Source organism: Akebia trifoliata, chromosome 12, assembly GCF_017979445.1.
Source record: "Akebia trifoliata isolate Shusen 1 chromosome 12, ASM1797944v1, whole genome shotgun sequence".
In the NCBI taxonomy this organism is placed as follows: domain Eukaryota; kingdom Viridiplantae; phylum Streptophyta; class Magnoliopsida; order Ranunculales; family Lardizabalaceae; genus Akebia; species Akebia trifoliata.
Window position 1 is genome coordinate 36,064,884 of NC_141386.1, and position 24,446 is coordinate 36,089,329.

Sequence of the window (24,446 nt, forward strand, 5' to 3'; positions counted from 1 at the left end):
TCAGTATGTTGATGTCATAGCCATACAAAATTTCCTCGAGATACGTCTTTAAAAGAATCTACGGTTATGTGTACACCTCCACTTGAAGTCGCAATACATTTTTTAGTCAACCCAGCATTACTCATCTCCCCCACTAGTGTTTTCTAATTAAAAGATTCCCTGTCTGTCTCTCTCTCTCTCTCTCTCTTTAATCTAGTTCATCATTGTCAGTATTTTCATTTGTTATAAAATGCAACCTACAACAACCTAATCGTATAACACTCTTTTTAACCTTCACGCCTCCCCATGGCCGAAAAATCTGAGTCTCCGCCGGTAGATTCACCGGAATCTGACAACTCTCCGGTGAAGCAAGTCGCTCTTACAGTACCTACGACAGATGATCCTTCTCTTCCCGTTTTAACCTTCCGAATGTGGGTTCTTGGAACGGTTTCGTGTATACTATTATCGTTCTTAAATCAGTTTTTCTGGTACAGAAGCAATCCTTTAAGCATTACATCAATATCAGCACAGATCGCTGTGGTTCCATTAGGTCATCTAATGGCCAAAACCATCACTGATCGTGTGTTCTTAAAGGGTTCACGATGGGAGTTTACTTTGAATCCTGGACCGTTCAATGTTAAAGAACACGTTTTGATCACAATCTTTGCTAACGCTGGCGCCGGGTCTGTTTATGCAACTCACATCATGAGTGCTGTTAAACTTTTCTACAAAAGGAAACTCACCTTCTTTGTGGCCTTCATCCTTATGATGACTACTCAGGTATACTTATTTATTAAAACAAAATTACTTTTTTTTTTTTTTTTTTGGGCCCACCTACTAGAACTGCTAAAACTATTGATTGGTGATTTTTAACCATAGGATTCAGTGATATTTTTTCGATTATGGGATTGGAATACTTACAACCTTTATCGAATGATAATAATTTTTTTTTTTTATTCTTTTGGAATTAAATTAGTAATTTGTTTGAATATTAGTTAGTAAATTGGTTCAAATCATATATAATTTGGTAATATATATATGGAAGTGTTCAGCAACAAACATTTTGGCAAAACATGGGTTAGAGGTTTTGGAATGGGCTGATTTTTGGTGAAACTGATCTCTACCGTGAGGAGATCATCATCACCAAAAATCAGCCCATTCCAAAACTTCTAACCCCATCAAAAATGGTTTATAAAAAATGGACGGTCCACGATTTTTCAACTTGTAAACTGGGGATAGAAGTTTTGGAATGGGCTGATTTTTGGTGAGGATGATCTCCTCACCGTAGATATCATCCTCACCAAAAATCAGCCCATTCCAAAACCTCTAACCCATGTTTTGAAAAATGTTTTGCCAAAATGTTTGTTACTGAACGGGGACCCATATATATATATATATAGTATTAGAAATAGTTGGTCTAATTAAAAATAATTTTTTTTTGTGAACTTTGATAACTTTGGCTTATGTTGAATTAATTAATTAATGACAGATTTTGGGATTTGGATTTGCTGGGATTTTCCGGAGATATCTGGTCCAACCAGCAGAGATGTGGTGGCCGTCCAACCTTGTTCAGGTCTCGTTATTTAGGTATGTATTTACATTAAGTGTGTTGTAGTTGATAAGATTTTGGGAACAACCATGTTTTACACCCAAAAGTATTTTCGAGTTGTTCATTTAGTCGAGTCAACTCCTTGATTTATGAGTCAACACTGTTGAGTCAATAAAATATATTATAATTTCATAATTATTAATTTTTAACATTTTGACTTAAGAAGCATTCAAAAGCATCGGTGTAGATCATAAATTAAGAATTTTTTGATGATTTTCAAAGTAGACAAAGATATAGTGGGAATACATTAAAAAAAAAAAAAAAAAAAAACCCTTAGTCGTGAATTTGCCTATATAAAGGGTGAAGTCAAGATTTTCTTGCAGTGAGGCCAAACTATTTAGGCTTTTGATTAGAAGTTGAAGATATTTAGGTCATTTCCAATTAGTCTATGAGAGAGGGCTCAGTGTAGAGCTAATGTCATCTTAGAAAGATTAGGGAGGGGTATGTAATTGTTTTTTTCATAGCTAAATATTTCAAAATCACATCTACAACTTGACCAAAACTTTTATTTGACTGCATAAAAACACCCTGTAAGTGCTACATTTGACTTAAGGACCATTCAAAACCGTGAAGATCGTAAATTAAGAACCTTATTTAAAAAAAAAAAAAAAAAAAAAAGAATTATATGGTTTTTAGTGTATATAAAGATATAGTGAGAATACATTTATAAAATAAAATAAAAACTTTAGTCATGAATTTACCTTTATACCCATTTAAAATCAAAGGGGTATAAAGATACTTTGACCAAAACTTTTATTGGACTGCACAAAACACTCTGTTGGTGTTATATTTGGCTACTCATGAACCGTTTTTTTAGTGGGAACTTACCATGAGGGAAAATCCTTGGGGGACTTTGTTTTTCACTGTGATTCTCACTGCATTGATGTGATAGCCATAGATGTCTTTCATTGATATATGAGTAAAAAGCATCTAGGGTTATGTAGCCACCTCCACGTCAGAAATGTGAGAATCACAGTAAATCCCTGTGTGGAAACTAAAACTAAGTCAGTTTCAACACCCTCATAGAGTAAAGGTTGCAAACTGTCGTTCAAATTGTTTCAAATCTTGAGACCATCCAATGGTGTACCTTGGCATGACTGTCCAGGGATGATGGCACATACTATATGATATCATGATGAGGGTGCAAGCATTATGGCATTGTTTGCTAAAGTCAAAAAGGGGTAATACTAAGGAAGAGAAACTATTAATTTGCTATTCAGTGGGTCTTTACTTTGACTATCCAGTTTTTGGTGCATGATATGTATGGTATTGTTATGTTCCTCCAAAAATGATCTGATCAATCACAAATATTTTGTTACAGGGCCTTACATGAGAAAGAAAAAAGGCCTAAAGGTGGAGTATCGCGGACCCAATTCTTCTTGATCGTCTTAACGTGCAGTTTCGCCTACTATGTCTTTCCAGGCTACCTATTCCCAATGCTAACATCTATTTCTTGGGTCTGTTGGGTATTGCCCAAGTCCACCCTGGTCCATCAATTAGGCTCAGGTTCGAAAGGGCTTGGTATTGGTGCCTTTGGGCTCGACTGGTCCACTGTTGTGTCTTACCTAGGGAGCCCACTTGCCAGCCCATGGTTTGCTACTGCCAATGTGGCGGCCGGGTTTTTTGTCTTCATATACGTCATGGTACCTGTAACATATTGGCTTGACATCTTCAAGGCTAAAACCTTTCCTCTATACTCCAACCATATGTTCACATCAAGTGGGTCTCGCTATGACATTTCTAGTATCGTCAATTCCAACTTCAACATTGACCTCAATGCCTATAAGCGTAGTGGACCACTCTACCTCAGCACCTTATTTGCCATGTCCTATGGTATCGGTTTTGCTGCTCTTCCTGCTACCATCGTCCATGTCGGCATCTTTCATGGAAGGTACTAATAATAATGTAATGTAGTTTTACTCATTGAAACCTCTAACAAGTGGAAATACTGAAATGAGGATGATATATAGGTAGGAACCTTATGTAGGGGTGTTTGGTTGCAGACCCTGCACATCCTGGATAGTTTAAGTTGCACAGGGGATTGTAGGGTGTGGAAATAATGCTTATCCTTCAAAAGGATTGTTATTCCATTTTTCTTTCCTTAGAATGGATAAGTCAATCCCAATTAAAAACATATATTGATCAGGTAAGGTGTTCTGTTCCTGGAGAATAGGAACAGTATCTACCTGGCACATTTTGGTTGAAATTTAAAACACATCGGGCTCCTAACCAAGCTGTCTCATACATGGCATGCAGCCTGATGTATTTAATCTCCCATAAAAACGTGTCACGCAGACGTCATATGTTGCTATAGGAATGGGACACTGTTGAGATAAGATCCCCCCTCAACCCAAACACACCCATTGCAATTTGTCTTGGTCTGCCAAGCTAATTAAGCTCATTCATTTGGATGTACAACACAGAGAAATATGGGCATTGACCAAATCTGCCTTGAATGAGAAGAAGATGGATGTGCACACAAGGCTTATGAGCAAATATAAGCAAGTTCCTGAGTGGTGGTTCTCCATCATCCTTGTGGTGAACTTAGCTGTCATCATTTTCGCTTGTTCTTTTTACAAGGAGGAAGTTCAGTTGCCATGGTGGGGGGTGTTACTAGCTTTTGCCATCGCTCTTTTCTACACTTTGCCCATCGGAATCCTCTGTGCTACTACAGGCCAGGTAATTTTTCCTTTCCACTTACACCAGTAATATTTTTTTTCTAGTGTACCACTCACTAGATGATCTACTATAGGTTCATGTATGTCATTTAATTTGGCCATTGTGACTTATCTCCTGCAAATAAACAGGTGCCAGGCTTGAATGTCATCACAGAATATATCATCGGGTACATTTATCCAGGGCGCCCTGTTGCTAACATGTGTTTCAAGGTGTATGGGTACATTAGTATGACGCAGAGCCTCACCTTTCTTTCGGACTTCAAGCTCGGTCACTACATGAAAATTCCTCCTAGAACAATGTTCATGGCACAAGTTAGTTTCCCTTCCCTTTAGATAGATTACTTTCGTTCAACATTCATCTTTATATAATTATGTATGTCATCGACGGGAAGGAATAATGATGAATGAATTGTGGAAATCTGTTTGGCAGGTGGTAGGAACTGTTCTAGCGACGATCGTGTACTTGGCAACTGGATGGTGGCTCATGTCAGCTGTCCCTCATATTTGTGACACCTCCTTGCTTCCCCCAGACAGCCCGTGGACTTGCCCAATGGATACTGTGTTCTATGATGCATCCGTCATCTGGGGGTTGATTGGTCCCCGTAGAATTTTTGGCGATCTCGGCCATTATTCCACCATCAATTGGTTTTTCTTAGTTGGGGCTATTGCCCCTATCTTAGTCTGGTTTGCTCACAAGGCCTTTCCAAAACAGAATTGGATCCGATTGATTAACATGCCCGTACTTTTGAGTGCCACGGGAATGATACCCCCAGCAACTGCTGTGAACTACACCAGCTGGATCCTCCTTGGTTTCATCTCTGGCTTTGTTGTCTTCAGGTATCGGCAAGAATGGTGGCGTCGCCACAATTATGTTCTATCTGGGGGTCTAGATGCAGGCCTTGCATTTATGGGAGTGTTACTTTTCTTCGCCTTGGGTTCAACCAGTATTGACTGGTGGGGAACCAACGTAGATGGTTGCCCATTGGCTTCTTGCCCAACTGCCAAGGGAGTTCTTGCTAAAGGCTGCCCTGCTGTCTAATTAAACCCCAGAACAAGGAAATGTAGTTTTTTACATAGAAGCAACTTATTTAAGAATAATTCTGTCTATAATTCACGATGAATTCAATATTTAGTAGTTCAAATGGAAGTAGAGGAGGAATGTCTGGTGAAGATTTTCCTTTTTATTTGTTTTACTTTACTTTTGTAAATAATTTCTTTATGAAAGTTCAAATACGAATGATATCCCAATTCCCAAACACTCCATCGCTGAAGACTAAAATATGTTTGGTGTGGTAATTTGTAAGGTGTTAACACCTGATTTAAATTGGAAAATTCCCAGTGTTCTTAGTGAAATTCTTCAGGTTCATTGCATCTGCCTTAGGTCTTCTTGTACTATATCCCATTTTTTATTTTTTTATTACTGAGGGTGTCTGAACTTACATCCGACTAGGGGGACGGGAAGAGCCAGGGCCGAAGCTACGGCCAGGTAAGTGAGGCGTCCTTGCGGGGTGTCCCCTGAGGAAATACTGCTCATACTGGGTATCGAACTCAAAATCTAACTATATCCCATTTTCAATTATATATATCTCAACCAGAGACGGATGAGCTGAGTTTTGAATTATATGCCTACCAAAGGCTAAAATGGTGTTGAAGTAGTAAGAAAAGAACAATGTCAGATTTCTCTCAGTTATTTGTTTTGGTAATATGATCTACTTTTGATTACAGATAGATTAGAGAGTATTTACTATTTAGACTACTTCAAGTTTAAGATTGGATGAAAATGTGTTAGATTTCGAAGTCATAAGGAAACAAGGTTGGAGCCTCAAACCATTTTACAATAGAGAAGATGGTCTGTGAGCTCATGGTTGTGCTTTAGTCACTTAACATAAGATATGGAGTGCACAGAACGTCTCATTTTTTTAGAGTCGAGATAATGTGATAATCTAACTTTGAAAAACCGTACTTTGTTTATACTCAGTTGACATGGCAAGTGCACAAAACCATAAATCTTTTTCTTCGGGATACATAGAAAAAGTCTACAGTTCTGTGCACTTGCCACGTCAATCAAGTACATATTGTGTATGCTTTTTTTTTTTTTTTGAGTCATTTTATCATTAGTTTTTTTTTTTTTTTTAATCTCTAGCTTTCCTTATAATTTGAATGTTGGTGAGCACCTTCATTTATGTTCTTAATTGATGAAGCTTGGGTTCATCAAATCTGCTGACCCAACATATAGATGAGTAGTCCGGATTACGTGTTTGGGTGCATCCGCTAGCATGTTCCTTCTATTTGGGGTGTTTGATATCACCCACTAACGAGATTGATTGACAAGTTGTCTCAAATTTAATGTGATTTTCACAAGTCAGTCCATTGTGTCATTGTTGATTGAGACGACTCGAATAAATTAAATAATTTGTTTGAGACGAATCGGTTACGTTCATGCACTGGATAAGACGTCAAAATGAGTTTTGAAACCATGATTGAGTTTTAATTTAAAACTTATTTTTACGTCTTGTCTCATCCATGAATGAGATCGAGTAGTCTCGGATGAGTTTTTTTATATGCTCGAATTGTCTCGTTTAATAATAAGAAAAATGAACTGTGATTTTAAATCTTGACAGATACGTTTGATTTGTCTATCATATCGTTTGTGGACGTTGCTGAGACGTATAGACGAGTCGTCTCGGTTTCGGACCAGATTTCCAACTTTTTGTTGGTGAGCCTTTAAAAAAAATGGGGTGCAACGAGTGTGAGCCGTGTCTCCCAACGTTTTATAGCTCAAAAGTTCCAAGTAGAAGCAGAGAACGTAGAAGCAAGGAGGGTGGAGATGGAGAACCAATCACACAGTAACGATGACATCGCCTCCTTTAAAGAGATGCGACAGAGGCTTGAAGTTCGCATTCAAACCCAACGCCTCGTTCAACAAGAACGTATAGCATCTCTGCAAACCCTAGTTCCTGACCTCGTCTCATCTCTTGATCTCTCTCTCAAGGTCGTCTCAGCCTTCAATGGCCGTGAATACAACCCAACCCCAATTCCAATACCAAACCCTAACCCTAAAAATCCATTAGATAACCGCCCATCCATGCCTGAAAACTTCTCTCGACGTCATTCCGTCGAACCTAAAACCCCAGTATCGAAGAATCATTCAAAACACTCGCCTGAAAGCCCTAGAATTCTTCGATCTGATAGCGAGAAAATGTCGGTCGTCCTCGATGGGAGTGGAAGCTCTCTCTCAGTTGTTCGATCGATGGTTGCTGTTTGCCTCTTGGAACGAGTACCATTTACTCCGGTCGATTCGGCTGCAGTGCTAAGAAAGCTGGAGAATGATCAGTCAGCTACCACGTCTGAGAAATCTGCATTGCTCGAGCTAGGAGGAGAGACCGGTGCCATATTAGCAGTCGAAATGGCGTTGAGATCTATGGCGGATGATAATAGTGGAGTTGAATTAGAGGAGTTTGTGGTTAGTGGGAAATCAAGAGTTATGGTTTTGGCGATCGATCGTAATCGACTCATTAAGGAATTACCTGAAAGTTCCGAACTTCATCAGCAACAAGAATTAAATCAGGTTGATGGTAATCAAATGCAACAATTGACAATGACAAGTGGAATCGATGGTAATGGGGTGGTTTTCGGGATGGGAGGAGCTATCCCTAGGCCTCCGGAGATGTGGTTGCCGCAGATGTTTCAAGCTCCGGGACAGATGATGGTCCCGAGAGGTGGTCCACGAGGTATGGGATTGGCGGGGATTCCTCGAGTAATGGGTGGTGTTCCTCCTCTTCATAGACCACCATTGGGGATGAATGCAACAATGAGTGGCCATAATTCGACAACTTTGAAGCCAAGAACTGAAGAAGATGATATGAAGGATCTTGAGGCATTGCTGAGTAAGAAATCGTTCAGGGAGTTGCAGAAGTCTAAGACTGGGGAGGAGCTTTTGGACCTCATCCACCGACCAACTGCCAAAGAAACTGCTGTGGCTGCCAAGGTTTGGAAATTCTAGGCCCACTGCAATGAGTTTGCTGTTAAAGTAATATAGGATCCTGATAAGTTAGCTTCCACCCCTATTTAGAATTCTTACAGTTTCTTTTCAGATTCATATAAGATTGAAAATTGAGAAACCGAATCTTGGTGAACAAAAGCAATCTACAAAGTCGTCTTCCAATTTTTGTTCTTTGCATTAGAATACTTCATTATATTTTGAAATTTCTGATTCATATGTGTTCTTATTCTATGGATACAAATAAGTTTGGTTTATATATAAAAAATCATGTTCTACAGTAAATTCTCATTCTTCCGTGTCTCCTAATAATGAAATTAGAGCTTATTCTATTTCATATTTCAGATTCTGTGTTTCTGGTGGGTAGTGGCTTTATAGATGTATTGAAGAATGCTTATATCTCATGTTTTTTTGATTGGTATCTATGTCTCATGTTTGTATTCATCTTTGACTCCAAAGATTTATTTAAAATTGTTTTTGAATTTTGTTTCAGTTCAAAAGCAAAGGTGGTTCTCAAGTAAAGGAGTACTGTTCGGCCTTAACTAAAGAAGATTGTCGACGACAATCTAGTTCATATGTTGCATGTGGGAAGGTTTGTAAGAACTGGTGGTGGTTTCTATCATCTATAAAAATGAAAATAGGAGCAGTGTTTGGCTTTGGCTTAAGGATCACTTATGTTCATTTACGGCATCATAAATTTGTATTAGTCCCTTGCTTTGGCATATTATTGATAAAAAAAATTCTTCTATCATATAAATAACTTCTCCCAAATATGGAGGTCTGTGCATATCACTGCTACATTTTATTCTTAAAATGCTACAATAATTAATTGGCTTGGAATTTGTTGCGTTTATTATGAGATATAGAGTCTCCATGTTTTATCTTGCTTTGTCTGAAAACAGAAGTTTCTCATGCCCAATGATGATTCTAGTTATCTTTATTTTAATTTGCATTAGGGGAAGAACGCATTATATGCCCATGTGATGGCATTAATTAAGTTGCCCCATGCAAAAGTTGGGGTTACATTTTATTCATAAAATGCTAAAATTATTTATTGGCTTGGAGTTTGTAGCGTTATATAATGAATTATAGAGCTCTGTGTTTTATCTTGCTTTGTCTAAAGACAGAAGTTTTACATGCTCAATGATGATTCTAGTCATGCTTATTATGCGCATGGTATACATTATTAATTATCGGAGCAATATATTATGAATTATAGAGCTCAATGTTTTTAGCTTGCATAGTCTTAAAAGTTAAAACAGAAGTTTCACATTCCCAATGCTGATTCTAGTTCTGTTCATTTAAATTTCATTAGGGAAAGGGCACATATTTATAATATGCACATGAATGATAGCATTACTTAACGTTGTTCTGATTGACACACTTCATGTTATCAGGTTCATTTTCGGCGCATAATTGCTCTACACACTGATATTAATTTAGGGGACTGCTCGTTTCTGGATACTTGTCGCCACATGAAGGTGATTTGTATCTCCACAGTTCATCATGATTTTGTGGTTTCCTAGCCTGTAGTTATATAGATTCTTTTTTTTCCCATCGACAGACGTGCAAGTACGTTCATTACGAGCTTGACTCAACCCAAGATGTACCATCCATGATGATGGGAGCTGCTTCTCTTCCTCCCCCTAAACCAATTAAATCGCAACGTGCTGAATATTGTTCGGAGGTAGAGCTTGGTGAGCCACAATGGATTCATTGTGATATCCGGTCATTTAGAATGGATATTTTAGGGCAGTTTGGCGTTATCATGGCTGATCCACCTTGGGATATTCATATGGAGCTGCCTTATGGAACGATGGCTGATGATGAAATGCGGAATCTTAATGTTCCTGCACTGCAGACAGATGGTCTAATTTTTCTTTGGGTCACTGGCCGTTCAATGGAACTTGGGCGTGACTGGTATGTGCTTATCTGTTACTATCTTTTTTTTTCCCTGATAAATAGATCTTAGCTTTTACTATCTTGTGATTAGGATCTTTAGTTGGTGATCTTTTAACATTATAGGATTGTTGGATGGATTAAACAGTTCTGCCTGAAAAAACATAACCACTTGGCAACTTTTGGTGACTATATCCCTGAAGAGATTGAACTCATGTCTATCCTGGGAATATCAAACACCATGCCTTTTTTTTTTATATATATATTTTTAAATGCAGTACAAACAGAGACACTGTCTTTATAAACCACTCTTCAGTTGTTGATGGAGATGGGTGGTTGTTGGTGAGCAATAAAATGACTTAATCCTCTTAATTGAGTTTCTGTGCTTGTCTAATTTGGATATCTCATTTAGTGGGAAGTCATTTAAGGAAGACAAAATTAGAAATGAACTCAATTGCGCAAAATGTAACATTGAGTTGCCCCAATAGGTGATAAACCAAGGGAAGATCAATTGTGATGGTTTGGTCATTTGCAAAGAAGACAGATAACAGTCCACATTATAAGGAAAATATTTTAAGACATAAAGAGGAAGACTAAAAAGGGTGTGAATTGAGGTAGTGAGAGCAGCTATGAACTTTCTTGGGTTAATATAGGACATGGCTTTGAAGGTGCCATCTGGATGAGGTTGTAGAATTGGTGTTGTAATAATACTGACTTGGGATCAAAATCCATCCTTCACACTCGAACCTACAAAAAAGAGGAAAAAATTGGAAACAAGAGAGAAAAATGTAGAAGACATGGCTTTAGATAGAATTGAATGGAGGAGCAACATTGGTTCCATATTTTTGGGACAAGGATTTGATGATGATGATTTTCTAGTTAAGATTATTGATATTCATTTAAATATTAAGCAAGAGGGATATCCTATTTATGCTGCATACTAATTTGATTATCTTGAAATCCATTCTTTTATGTTTGTAAAGTTCATATAATCTGACATACATTTGATTATGTTCCTCAGTTTAGAACTTTGGGGATATAAGAACATCGAGGAGCTCATTTGGGTGAAGACTAATCAACTACAAAGAATTATCAGAACGGGACGCACAGGCCATTGGCTCAATCACAGCAAGGAACATTGCCTTGTTGGGGTTAAGGGGAACCCAGAAGTAAACAGGAACATAGATACAGATGTCATTGTAGCTGAGGTTCGAGAGACAAGTCGTAAACCAGATGAGGTAACTAGGATGCCAAGTCTTTTTGTTGACCCGTACTAGTAGTTCTGAAAATATCTAGAGTAGATGTAGCTGGTGCAAACTGAAGTTTTTTTAAATGCGGTTGCAGATGTACCCTTTACTGGAGAGGATAAGTCCAAGGACAAGAAAGCTGGAATTGTTTGCTCGAATGCACAACACACACGCAGGGTATGCTTTAGTAACCTTTGGCTATAGTTTCCTTTTTGATCTCTGTGATACATTTTGGGTATGAAAACACAACGTAGTGTAACAGAAAATTCCATGTGTATGTATGCAACTGTTGTCTCTGTTTATTGTGTAGCTTCCCTTCCCGATTAATTTAATCAGGTTTGCTATCTGTTCCTTGTCAATCAATTTATCCAGGTGGATATCACTTGGTAACCAATTGAGTGGGGTGCGACTGGTTGATGAAGGGTTGCGAGCAAGGTTCAAGGCTGCTTACCCTGATGTTGAGGTGCAACCCCCATCCCCTCCCAGAACTTCTGCCATGGATATAGACTCAAGTACTGCTCAAACAAGGAGTCCGTTTACGGGAATAGAATCAAAGTCTACATCGAACCAATTTCCAGATCCTGTTGCATCAGCCCCGGAGCCCTATGCTTCTGAAGAGAAACGGATGGCTACAGATGTCAAGATGGTAGGCTGATTCTACCATTGTTGTCATCATGACTGATAGTTGTGACGACACCTCACCATCATACCACGGGCCCTTTGATTGTGGGGCTTTGATCGGTTTTGCTACTCAACCAAATTTTGATCAGAAAGAATTAGACAGTTGTAGTTTCTGAAGCTTATTCAGTGTATCGGAGTGCATTGGGTATGTATGGTAGCCCATTCTCAAACGGTCTGTAAAATAGATTTGAGACATTGAAAAATGTGTCTAATATATGATGTTTGGATGTGTTCAACTGGATTTGATATGGTACAAACAGGCATATGGCATGAATTGCGTTTCAATGTGAGTCGTCGATGATGATTATATGGTGATGGGCAGATATCATCCAAAACTTAGAAAGTATTTGCATAGTATTATAGTTAAGGACACAAAGAAATGGGATCAGCATGTGGTTCCTGGCCTCTTGGATGATCCCAAACATTGAGCCGGGGCTAGGTTTAGGATTGGCATGTCTGATCCAATTAGATAATTCATGAGATTGGTTTTTGGATTGATCGATCTTGTATAATATCTTAGAACATATATAAATTATGCACTTATATTTTAATATTTTATTAAGATATTATATGTATAGCTGGTAGTTCGACTGAATGGTGGGTTTTAATTACTGTACATTTTGTTATTTGTCACATGAATTTAAAAAAAATAAATATTATTTTTATATATTAGGGAAAATTACTAAGAGAGAGTTCAAGCAAGTTATTAAAACAATGGATAGTTTAATGATTTAATTCGTTTTTGGTAATTAAAAAAAAAATATTTAACCCTCTTTTAGTAATTTTTCTTATATATTATTATAGAAAAATACATGTAGGATCTAACTGAGGATGCCTTTGTAAATTATTTTTTTTTTGTTGTTTAAGTGGAGATGCTTTTGTGTCAATAATACCTACCCTTCTCTTATCATAATAATCGGATATAGATGGATGAATTAATAGCAAAATATATTTGCTGATAAATTAATGTATTAATCTATCTAAGGTTTTTTTTTTTTTTTTTTTGTAATTTCAAAATAATTAAAATTTACATTTATGAAATCAAGTCAGTTAATAAAATTGATACCAATTTAAGCACCAATCCAACTTGAACCCGATCCAAAGTTCTGATAATCGTAATGAATGAATTCAAAGTAGAGTCGAACCTTTGTCAATCTTGAGTCATACTAAGTCAAAGCCAATCTTAATTTGCATGGTGTTGGACTCATTGGATCAAACAAAATATTAAATCAAAACCTTGTTTGAAACCTTTAAATGATACTAGTTGGATTATCCACTTTAGATATGATGAATCCTAAAAACACGACCCTCTCTAATTTTGAACTGCGGGTTCGGAACCGGCTTATTTTGGGGTTGATTAAGTGTCTGGAGCCATCAATTCCAACCTCTCCTGCCCGTGATTCGAACCCCCTTCAGATCCCTATCCATTATCGAGAATCCTAAAAACACGATGTAATATTAGGGGGTGATGAATTTCTATACCAATATGAACTTGACGTAATCCGTCCTTTAGTTGAAATTGTGATGAGTAATTTAGTCTAAAATGGATGATTTAGAAACACAATCAAAATAGTAAAATACAATCCTTGTTTTCCTAATGTTTATCCCCGTAAGAAAGGGATTCAGATCCAATTTTGCATATATTTCCTAGCTAACTTTCAATTTTATCGTCTCTCCTTTCCCAAGAATACTCTTTATAAGGATAATTTTAGGCTTACCTTTAAGAACTCTGCTCTACTGTTCCAATGAATTGTTTATTGCTCCTCTCATTATTTGATGGCACTAATGTGATAAATGTCAAGAATTCATCAACTATAAGTTAGATTTTCCAAAGATAAATAAGTCTCTCCATTTTTGGTTGAGGGGAGGAGGATTCTTTTTTATTTATTTCAATTTGGGATTCAATCATGGGGAATCCCTTAATATTCGAAGTCTCAATTGAATTAGAATTATTCCTCCTCACATTTCTAGATTCTTGGGATTTCTCCTGATACTTCAGAGGTCATAATGTATGATCCACACAAACATGCTAATTTTACATGCTCTTGACTTAAGAGCAAGAGTATGACCATACTCTATCTTACAATCAAGCAAGATCGAGTTGGGTATCACTTACATGGAGTTATGCTTGTTTGATCTATACACATGTTTGATTTAGATTTATTATAATTTTTATCTTCTATGCCCTTTAATTTTATTGTCTTTCCTCTTCAACCATCTTATAATAAAAAGAGAATGCACTACAGACTCAAGAGTCTAGTGTAAAATGTAAAATGTGTACAAGGATGATCCCCAGTATGCATTAGATCCCAAAACTTTTACTCAAACCCTAGATTATCGGGTCTAATTTCCAGTCGAACCCGGATCATCCATTGACTGCCCTGCTTGTGTATGTACTTGTGTAAGACCCTTACACTGGTGGTCTCCACTCTCCACGTGCCGCATCTACAGACCATTTTGCGGTTTATATACGTCTCTCTCTTTCTCTCGTGTGAAAACCCTTCCTGTATCCGTATCCTTCCTTCCTTCCTTCCTTCCTTCGTTCTTTGCTATCTACCTTCTCTCCCAAGTCTGAAGATGCCCCCTCGACCACTTCTGAAAAAGCTTTCCACCAAACCTTCTGTTAAATCCTCTCCAAAATCCCTAAAGAAGCCCTCAGAACCCGAAAACCCTTCGAATCTCGAAAATGAAAACGCTCCCAAATCCGATCCTTCCGCTTCTATCAAGCTTGAAATCAGCAATCGTGGCAGAGAAACGTTTGATCTCAATGGTACATCTCTACAATTTCTTTGCTTTTTTATTTTTCTGAATCTTTCAAGTTCTAATCTATTGATTTGTTTAGAACCTTGGTGTAAATCGGCCGAAGAAACAGATGAAATTGAAGGAATTGCAGAATTTAAAGAAGAAATTGCAATCGATGATGGAAAGAAAGCAAATGAAGTTGAGATGAACGAAGGTGAGGAGATTGAAGAAGATCCGAAGCCGATTAATGAGAAAAAAAAGCAGAAAGAGTATGAGGTGTTTGTCGGTGGGTTGGATAGAGATGCAGTGGAAGAGGACTTGGAGGATGTGTTCAAGAAGGTTGGTGAAGTAGTGGAAGTGAGGTTAGTCAAGAACAAACACTCGCAGAAGAATAAAGGTTTCGCTTTTGTGAGATTTGCTACTGTAGATCAAGCTAAGAATGCTGCTTCTAAGCTTAATTTCACTCGAGTATGTCTTCTATTTATTTATTTTTCTTTTATTTTGGTACAATTTTGTCTTCCGTCATCAATTGAACTCAGATGGAAACATTCAATCATTTATTTTTTACTGCTCAAATCTCTGATATAATTATTAAACTTTCTCTTCGGGGACAATGCCAATAGGAAAATATTGATTCTCATAGAGAGGTATTGGATATAGGGATATTTAGGGGAAGTGATAGTGTCTGGACATGGTGTAGATAGTCAAAAAGAGAACCTCATAAATTTTAGTTACAAAAACACCCAGTTTAATGTGTTGTTAAATGTTGTGAAAAAATAAATCGTTGGAAATCATTTTCCCCCCAATTTTTAGAGATCAGATTGGGCATTTGTATTAGAAAAAGAAGGAAGTGCAAAACAGGAAAAAAAATCAACATCATCATCACCATAATCTTATCCTGGATTGCCCGCTTGATTCACACATTTATTACACTTTTGCGAGAGAAGTGGGGTCCCATTTTCTATCGTTGTTCGTCCAAATTCATTGTTGTTTCCCGTCTTCAATTTAGCCTTGTTTCAAAGTTGGCATATCAAAGCAATTTCTTTTAAAAAAAAGAATCTTATTGTCATTAACCCCTTTTTCAGTGTGTTGAGCGTGTTTGGCTAGAGCAGAACGATAGGATCATTGAATGGAAAGAGTATCCCTTGCATGAGGTTTTTATGTCCATTATGGGGCTAATCTTCTATTAGAGCGTGATCTTCGAAGAATTTAGGAGTCATTTTTGAAGACTTTTTGTTTAGGTGGGATTTATTACTCGATGCTCGAGTGTTGTGTAGTTTTGGTTGACCCTTTTTTGTCTTTTTTTGGTTGTTGTATTGTTGGGTGCTCGTCTCGGCTTACTTTTATTTTCTTTCCAATAACATCTTTTATCTATCAAAAATATTCTTATCGCAGATATCTGATATTGGCTAAAAAAATTATATTCATCCATTTAATTTTATCTAAATCCATGTCCTTTGTTAATTCACGTCTTCCAAATATGTTCACACTACGTCAATCCACATCCATTTGGTATTTTTTGTACTTAATAACCTTCAAAATGCACCCATTCTATGTCACTGGTGGTCATTGATCTTACTGCACATAACCAATTTATATCAATCGATTTTTCCTAAATTAATCATCAACAAACTCTTACATTCTTCATAATTTTTTTCATTTTTTTCTTTATTAATCGTCACACTCATCTATCTCAACATCCTCATCCATGTTATGTTCATTTGATTAACCAGTTATTCTTAATTGTCCAACATTCATCTCCATAAAGGGTGGAGTGTTGTATTGACATTTTATAAAAAAAATTATTTTAGTAGTTGTTTGGAGTGCATTGCTCACATGGCACTCTAAGCATACACTTGATGATGTTGCTTAAATCATCCAAAATTATAAGATTCATTACATGTAACCCCTCAAAGATCTTTTGAGGTATTGAACAAAAGTTAATGATTCCATTTTATTCATGTTTCCATTCCCTTAACAAACTTACAAAACCATTAATACCTCTTCTCTGCCACTAGCTTCACAACCTAAGGACCCAGGCCTCCATCAAAATTAAAATTGATTTCTTCTTTTGGAGTATTGTGCGCTTCATGGGAGGCTTGAAAAGATGATAAAGACCCAACCGGCATCCCTTAACTCTCACAAAAATTGCATTGACACTCACTCCACTAAACTCATTTGGATATAAATCCAGTGAGAGATTGTCACCTTTAGTTTTTCATTGATGAGAATGTTACTCGATAATTCATCATCAAGAATTCATCTTCTTCTCTCATCTCAAATTCCCGTTAGAAGACGAGGACTACCATGGTCTATGGCCACACTTCTTTATGGACCCCAAATAACACTGACTAATCAAGTCTATCTTGAGGGAGGAACAAACTTTAACTCCACAAGGATGAAAAAGCGGGTCCATGTATCACTATCCCACCCAACAATTACAACAGATAAAAGTTTATTTTGATGATTACCGTCTTAGAGCACATAATGAATCAACTTTGAATCCTTGTTACTGTGATTGACAATACTTACCGGTGGCTGTCAGCTCTCCTGCTTTACTTGATTTCAGATTCTAGACAAGTAAGACCCTTTCAAATTCGTGATAAGATGCATTTCTCCATTTTCTAAGCTTACACCTAAAGCCCCATACCCCTCTTGAGATATCATATCATATCTTGTATGTAATTTTAACACATGCAATTGTTCTTTGCAGATACGAGGAAAGGTCTGTGAGGTAACCCGAAACAATGACAATGAAACACTCCATCTGGGAAACATATGCACTACGTGGACTAAAGATAAAGTATATTTCTACTAATCCACCCTAATGTATTACTACCACCACAGCCCTCACTGCACAGAATGCTACTTTTGGATGATTCATAAGCAGTCGCTGCTAAAGTTGCACTGGCAATTTTCTACAGGGACTGCATGTTTTAACTGAAGTTGTTTATAAGTCTCCAACTTGTTTGTGCAGCTTGTGGAAAAATTGAAGGCTTTTGAGTTAGTAAATCTCGAGGATGTTCATCTGATTGATGACCCAAATGACAAAAGAAAAAATCGAGGCTATGCATTCCTTAATTTCAGCACTCATATGGATGCAGTGGCTGCCTGTAGTAAACTACAGAAAGGAGATGTGTTCTTTGGTACACCCGTTAAGGCAGATGTTGCTTTTGCTAAATCTGCTGTAGAACCAGATGAGGAGATTATGGCCCAGGTGGGAGCATCTATTTAATTTTTATATATTATAAGTTCATATTGGGAAGTCTCAATCGTTTTGATAAGTTAAATGATTCAGCATTTGGTGCTAAAATTTTTTGATATCCGAGTGGCTTGTTGTATTTTATATTGTTCTGATGTACAATTTTACTGTAATAATGTTTTACTGCAGGTGAAATCAGTTTTCTTGGACGCTTTGCCACCTAGCTGGGATGAGGAACAGGTGCAAGAACAGTTCAAGAAGTATGGTGAAATTGAAAATGTGCAGCTTGCTCGTAATATGCCTTCTGCCAAGCGCAAGGACTTTGGGTTCATTTCTTTTAAAACTCGGGAGGCAGCACTGGCTTGCATTGATGCTGTAAACAAAGATGGCATTGGCGAGGGAGCTCAGAAGGTATGTATTTTGTCAATCATATTGCACTCCACCTACTATTTCTTTTTTCCATTACTTATTTCATGCCTTGTGTCCGCAATACAGGTTTTACTGAGGGCCACTTTACGGAAGCCTCTGCAGAAACGGATAGTTTCAACGGTGGGTGGTTGGAGAGGGTATAGTGGTACAAGTCATGATAGTTGGGATACACGATCACGTGGAATTGGGCGTTCATACCCCACCAGACCAAGCAGAACATTCGAATCATTGGGTCGTGGTCGGGGTCGGGATCGAGATCGTAGTTTTGGTGGTTTCAATCGATACTCAACTAGAGGAGATGAGTTTGAAACAGAAATGTCCCCTGTAGAGAAATATGGTTCTCAGTTCAGAAGGAGATCCATTCGGCAAGTGCCCAGTAAGCTTATTTCTTTCCCTCACAGTTTGATTTTTAAGACAATCTTATTTTGTTTGTTGTTTCTAAAACCTCAAAGCTAAACTTTCAGCTCCAGCAATTGCTCCCAGTAGATCAAGAGACCAATATTTCGAGAGCAGTTCATCTAGTAGACGTTCTGTGGAGGGTTACCGGGATTTTCCAACTTCCTACTCACGAGTTCCTTCTCATGGACACTATGATGATGATGGTTATGATCCTCGACATGATTATTATGAGAACAGTCCAACAGATGCTTACGATCTTCCCACTTCATCTAGACTGAAACGCCCGTATTCTACTGTGGTGAGTGCTTTAAAATTCTGGGTTGCCCAAGGTTTACAGATTTATTTTGTTGGCGCTGTTTGTTAGTAATTCCTCCTGTCTAGGATGATGACCTGCTGGAGTCAAGATCTCTTGCAAGGCGTACTAGAAGTAGGGGGTCGGGTCTAGACATTGATGCTTATCCAGAAGAAGTGGATGCTTATCCAGTACGTGTTGCTTCCTCATATGAGGAATATTCAAGGTAAAGCTCTGTAAAACATTCAGTAGTCCATGAGCTATCATATTAGGTAGTCTTGTTGGATCCAGCACTGTTGATCCTGTAACCCAGTGTGTAAACTGTGTTTGTTTGTTGTTAAGACTTAAGATAAGCGACAGATGGTGAATTATTTGCATTACATATTAAGAAAACTGGAGAATGTAGGATCATCAACAATATTAAAAGCTGCAGTACCATTCTGTGGTAGCTAATGACCCCAACTGGCAATTCCTTTTTTCTTTCTGTAGCAGTGTACCACAGGGAAGTATAGACCTATGTTGATTTGTTTGCTGACTGACCCATCAATGTTCTGTCAGGAGTATGCCGGATGACCGCTCTGGATATAATAGTGCGGGTTATTCAAGTCGGCAGTTGTCTGGAGGTGGTGCCCCTCGGTATTACTATTACTAAATTGTAAGCATATTCCTCTTATTTTAAGCTAATTGCATTTTCTTTGGATGCACTCCTGGCCTGTGTCTGTGTTCATACGTACTATAGGAATGAAACAACAATATTCACCGCGGCGTGCATTTTAAATCTCATCTGCATGTTTGAATTTCCTTCGACACTTTTACTTTTTGATTATATGACTTTGTTTGCTAGCTAGACTCCTTATGTATGTATGTCTTTGACATTCAATAACTTATCAAATGGGTAACTTCAGCATTCATGTTTCAAGAAGTTGTTTATTCATTATTTTATTTTTCATGATTATGATTTCATACAATTTGTCCAGGTCCCTGGATCAAACACCCACCAGTCCATTTTATTTGGCTGAGGAAGATGAACTATTATCAATGCTCTTGGGGTGGTGGGAGTTTTCCAATTGAAGAACAGAACTGAATTAATCTAGGATGCAAGCCTCATTGCTGAAGCCGTTTCTTAACTTGGCTTTGTCTGAGAAATGACCTGACCTCTCTGTCTACTGGGCAACACTAGGTGCTTATTATCCATACCAGGTTATAAGGTAATCTCAATTTCACATGAAGCCTTTAGCATTGGTAGTTGCATGTAAGTTGAGGAGAAACTGGGTTGGTCAGCCTGAAGGAGGCCCAGAAGATGAGGTCTTAATGGGCAAAGTCTCTATCTTCGGTGGCAGAGCCTATGAATCTTTGTAGTTTGGGTATTTTCTGGTGAAAAATGAAGTTCATATATAGACCTTTGGATTCTTTTAACTTTGGTATATGTGATTAGACAAACCACAGCATCCCAGTGTTCTCTTAGAGTTACATCTGGAAACAAGAATACTAAAAAAGACCATTCCCTTCCGTAGTTTTTCCCATCTTTGTTTATTTATTTGGACTGTTGGAATAGTCATTGAGGAACATATTTTTTTTGCTTTGTAATTCATAATAGAACTTTTCATTTCATTTTAAATGGTCTGGTGAAAACCTTACTACAGTTTATTCCAAACTAGTTTGGTGGGTGTCCATTAAGAGCCCTTTCGTGGCTCAGCTCAGAGAAAGCAAATCAGGGAGGAGTCGGTGTAAGGGCGCACTGAATCCCTTCGGATTATTGTTGTGACTGGATGCTGCCACTTACTTGTCTCAGAACAGAAGAGGTACCTAAGCACCTAGTTACCAGGAGAGGGACAGAACGTTCTTGGATGAATTAATGTCCGGCTTGATCACTGGCAGAAGAATGAGGATGATGTTGCCATAAAGCTTGGGATTTGGTTATTATTATATATTAGGTACCCCCACTGTTTTCAAATTGATGACATATCCCTTGTGACCCAGAAAATGTCCTAAATTAAGAGTCAATCTCCATCCAAAGCCCCAAGGATTTTTTTCCCCTCGAAGCCCGTCTGTGTATTGATGTCTTTTCTTTTGATTCTCTCCCCTTGTTTTGGATTTTGGGAAGGTAATTCTCTCTCCATCCCTCAAGTATCAAGAATGATACAGGATTGTTGAGGAAGTTGAAATTGGCGCATTTTTTTAAAAAACTTTCTGGAGGTTCAATGGCAGAATTTTCTGGGAAAAATCCGGATTTTTTAGTTAATGAGGTTTAAAATAAGGGCATGTATGGATCTATTAGTCTCTTGCAATACTCGAGTCCAAGAAGAAAAAAGGGGTATCTTAAATATTCACCAAGTCTGTTTTTCTTAGAATATCGCATAGAAGCTTCAATGCACACAGATTTTCATCAGCCAATGTTAGTTGCGCCGAAGATGTGACCATTGCAATACCTGATTCCTCTGATTTAACAGTTGTAAAACACTACTAGTCATCCTAATCTTTCAACCCTTCTGTCTGGATCCACGCTTGATACCCTTCTTTCAGGGTGTACCCTCGACCCAAAAAAAAAAAAGAAAAAGACCAAAAAGAAAGGAAAAACAGAACCAAGCAAAGATTAAAACACTCTTCTCAACCATTATTTAAGGTTTATCTCAAATTATAATCTAAGCATTTTGTAACATTATAACACTTTTGAACAATTTCAGTAGTTTACAATTATGATTAGATCAATAGAGGATCCTAAATCCAAAAAAGTAGAGATCTAATAAGAAAAAGAAAATGAGAGAGCTCCTATTGACACCCCAACTTTTATTTGTTCTCTATAATTCACTTATTTTCTTTATTTTAATTGGGGTATAACAAATAGAAGTTGCCAATATTAGCTCTCATTAATTATTACAAGTAGAAAACAACATTAAGAAAAAACACCAAGGGGTTGGCTCAATGGCAATCTTGGACTCATAAGCATTTAATGCCTGTAGGTCTTGAGTTCTCAGCATTAATTCCTCAGGGGCCACCCGTGAAAGTGCATCGACAAGACCATTTCTATGTACTGGGCAAAGCCCAAATACAGGCCTGGTCCACTGTCTATAAGAATATCCGGTTATAAAAAAAAGCATTAAGAAAAAAAAATGACATATTAAGAAATTCCTCCAAAAATACCAATTTATGATAAATTTTAACAATTGAGAACGCATGAAAGACACCTTGCAAATGTGCATATGAGGGTTTTTATTTTTCCGAAATAGAAAATATTTCTGAGAGCAGTTTTGATTAGAAAAATATAGGCATTGAATTGGGTTTGTTAAAAATTAAAAAATATTGCAGCGGAATTTAAGTTGGGTTCTGTAGTGGCAGAATTTTCCGCCGCTATAGGTAACTTTTTCTCAGAATCAGATTTGCTACCCTATAGTGGCGGATAACTCCGTCGATGTAGATCAGTTTATTTTTGTTAAAAATTACATATTACTGCGAAAAACTTTAAGTTGGGTTCTGAAGCGGCGGTATTTTTAGTAGATCACTTCCGTATGATAAATATTGCAGCGGAAACATCCGCCACTATAAGTTGAATTCTTTAACTGCAGAATTAGCTGCCGCTATAGGCCATGCTTTGTGAGGATCAAATTGCTACTCTATAAAAATTGCTACTCTATAACGGCGGATAATTCCATCCATACGTATCCGTTTCGTTTGTTAAAAATTAAATATTTACAGTGGAAAATTCCGCCGCTATAAGTAGGGTTCTTTATCAACTGATTTTTATTTACTACCATATTGCAGTGTATAATGCCCCCGCTGTATAAATAATTAATAAAAATTTAAAGAAAGTCATGCATTATTTGTATTATTTTCCTATAGAAATGCAAGTTAAAGCTAATAAACTCTTTAACTTCCAGTGATTTAAAGCTAATAAAAAGGTGAGAATTCTACCCATATTTAGCTTGAACCACCCATTTTCACAAGTTGTCTTTTTCTTCTCTAAATCTCCAAAGCCACTTGTCTAAGAGAGTTTTATTTGTTAATCTTAGCTTTCTGATATCCATTCTTTTTTGGAGTGCAAATCATTTTTCAATTTATCAAATGATACTTTCTATTATCATTATTATCATTTCATAGAAAATTCTTAGTGAGTATCATTTGATCTCTTGTTTCCTCTAAGGTATCTTTCTTTTTATGATTTGCCTCTTTGGATAGAATCCTTACCTCGGATAATTTGATTTGTCGGAGGTGGATTATCCCAAATTTTTGTCATTTTTATTCGAGGGATAGAGAGTTCGTCAATCATATTCTTATTCATTGTTCTTTCTCTTGTGTTATTTTGATGTTCTTCTTATCTCATTTCCAAGTAGATTGGGTTCTTCTTTTATCTTTCTTCGCACTTTTAGAGGATTGAGATTTCAATATCTTCTCTTTTAGAAAAAAAATATCTTTGGATTATCATTTTTTTTGTCATTATTTGGGGATTCTGGAGAAACCGTAACAACAAGATGTTCATAATAAGAAGAGCTTGTCTCACAAGATGATTCTAGAGATTTGAGATTTATTTTCTTTTGATCAAAGATGAGCAAAGACTTTGCGGGAATATACTTTCAAGATTTTAGTTTTAATTGAAAAACCTTTTATGATTTGTAGTCCTCCGTCGGGCATGTATTTTTTTTTTTTTTTTGGTTGCCTTGTTAACTTTTCTTGTTTTGTTGTTTGGAGGCTATCTCAACCTCCTCTTCTCCGTTTTCTTCAATATTAAAATTTATATTTATAAAAAAAAAAAAAATCAAATTTTCCTTAAAAGATATTAAAATTCACCGATGGAACGAGTAATAATAGAAAAATACCTAGGATTTACTTGTTTAGTCTTCAAGGCATTTTTCAATTATATAAAATAAAATAGATTTACTTTCTTATAGATTACCAATTTCACGTATTAAATGAATTTGTTTTACTAGATTGTCATAACGTAGCAAGTAAATAAACAATAACAAATATTTGCTCTTAAGGCTTTGTTGTTGTTATTGATGAAGTAGGTAAAGCAAAACATTAAATGCTGTGTTGATGACTCATGAATAATGACTTGTGAAAAGAAAAAAAAAAAAATGCATGGTCCCAATCAAGTAAACACATTCGAATGATCAAAATTTATCCTTGAGATAAGCATCTCCAATGGAGATGGGTGCATTGGTATACACACAATCCCTGACAATTGGATTTCGTGTCTGCAAGTTTTGGATCATGTGTTTTGACATGACACACTTGGGTCCATATGCATCCGATTCCTGAACCCATACCATACCAGGTACCTAGAAATATAAGTAG

The 24,446-nt window shown here is 37.0% G+C and overlaps 3 protein-coding genes across 3 annotated transcripts; all 3 read left to right on the forward strand.

Moving 5' to 3' along the window:
• Positions 1 to 241: 241 nt before the first annotated feature.
• Positions 242 to 5,619, forward strand: LOC147389964 (oligopeptide transporter 7-like). Its single transcript, XM_086418407.1, has 6 exons — positions 242 to 759; positions 1,469 to 1,566; positions 2,910 to 3,479; positions 4,012 to 4,267; positions 4,396 to 4,578; positions 4,697 to 5,619. Exons 1-6 carry the CDS (start codon positions 286 to 288, stop codon positions 5,303 to 5,305), a joined length of 2,190 nt encoding a protein of 729 aa, XP_086274533.1. The 5' UTR covers positions 242 to 285; the 3' UTR covers positions 5,306 to 5,619.
• Positions 5,620 to 6,975: 1,356 nt separating this feature from the next.
• LOC147389965 (N(6)-adenosine-methyltransferase MT-A70-like) lies at positions 6,976 to 12,329 on the forward strand. The gene is made up of 7 exons (XM_086418267.1): positions 6,976 to 8,254; positions 8,760 to 8,858; positions 9,664 to 9,747; positions 9,831 to 10,186; positions 11,187 to 11,403; positions 11,510 to 11,589; positions 11,785 to 12,329. Exons 1-7 carry the CDS (start codon positions 7,094 to 7,096, stop codon positions 12,065 to 12,067), a joined length of 2,280 nt encoding a protein of 759 aa, XP_086274393.1. The 5' UTR covers positions 6,976 to 7,093; the 3' UTR covers positions 12,068 to 12,329.
• A 2,253-nt stretch (positions 12,330 to 14,582) lies between these two features.
• LOC147389966 (uncharacterized) lies at positions 14,583 to 20,775 on the forward strand. The gene is made up of 10 exons (XM_086418445.1): positions 14,583 to 14,863; positions 14,936 to 15,303; positions 17,549 to 17,638; positions 17,813 to 18,052; positions 18,227 to 18,448; positions 18,533 to 18,842; positions 18,931 to 19,163; positions 19,247 to 19,383; positions 19,716 to 19,812; positions 20,135 to 20,775. Exons 1-9 carry the CDS (start codon positions 14,671 to 14,673, stop codon positions 19,807 to 19,809), a joined length of 1,887 nt encoding a protein of 628 aa, XP_086274571.1. The 5' UTR covers positions 14,583 to 14,670; the 3' UTR covers positions 19,810 to 19,812; positions 20,135 to 20,775.
• Positions 20,776 to 24,446: the final 3,671 nt, after the last annotated feature.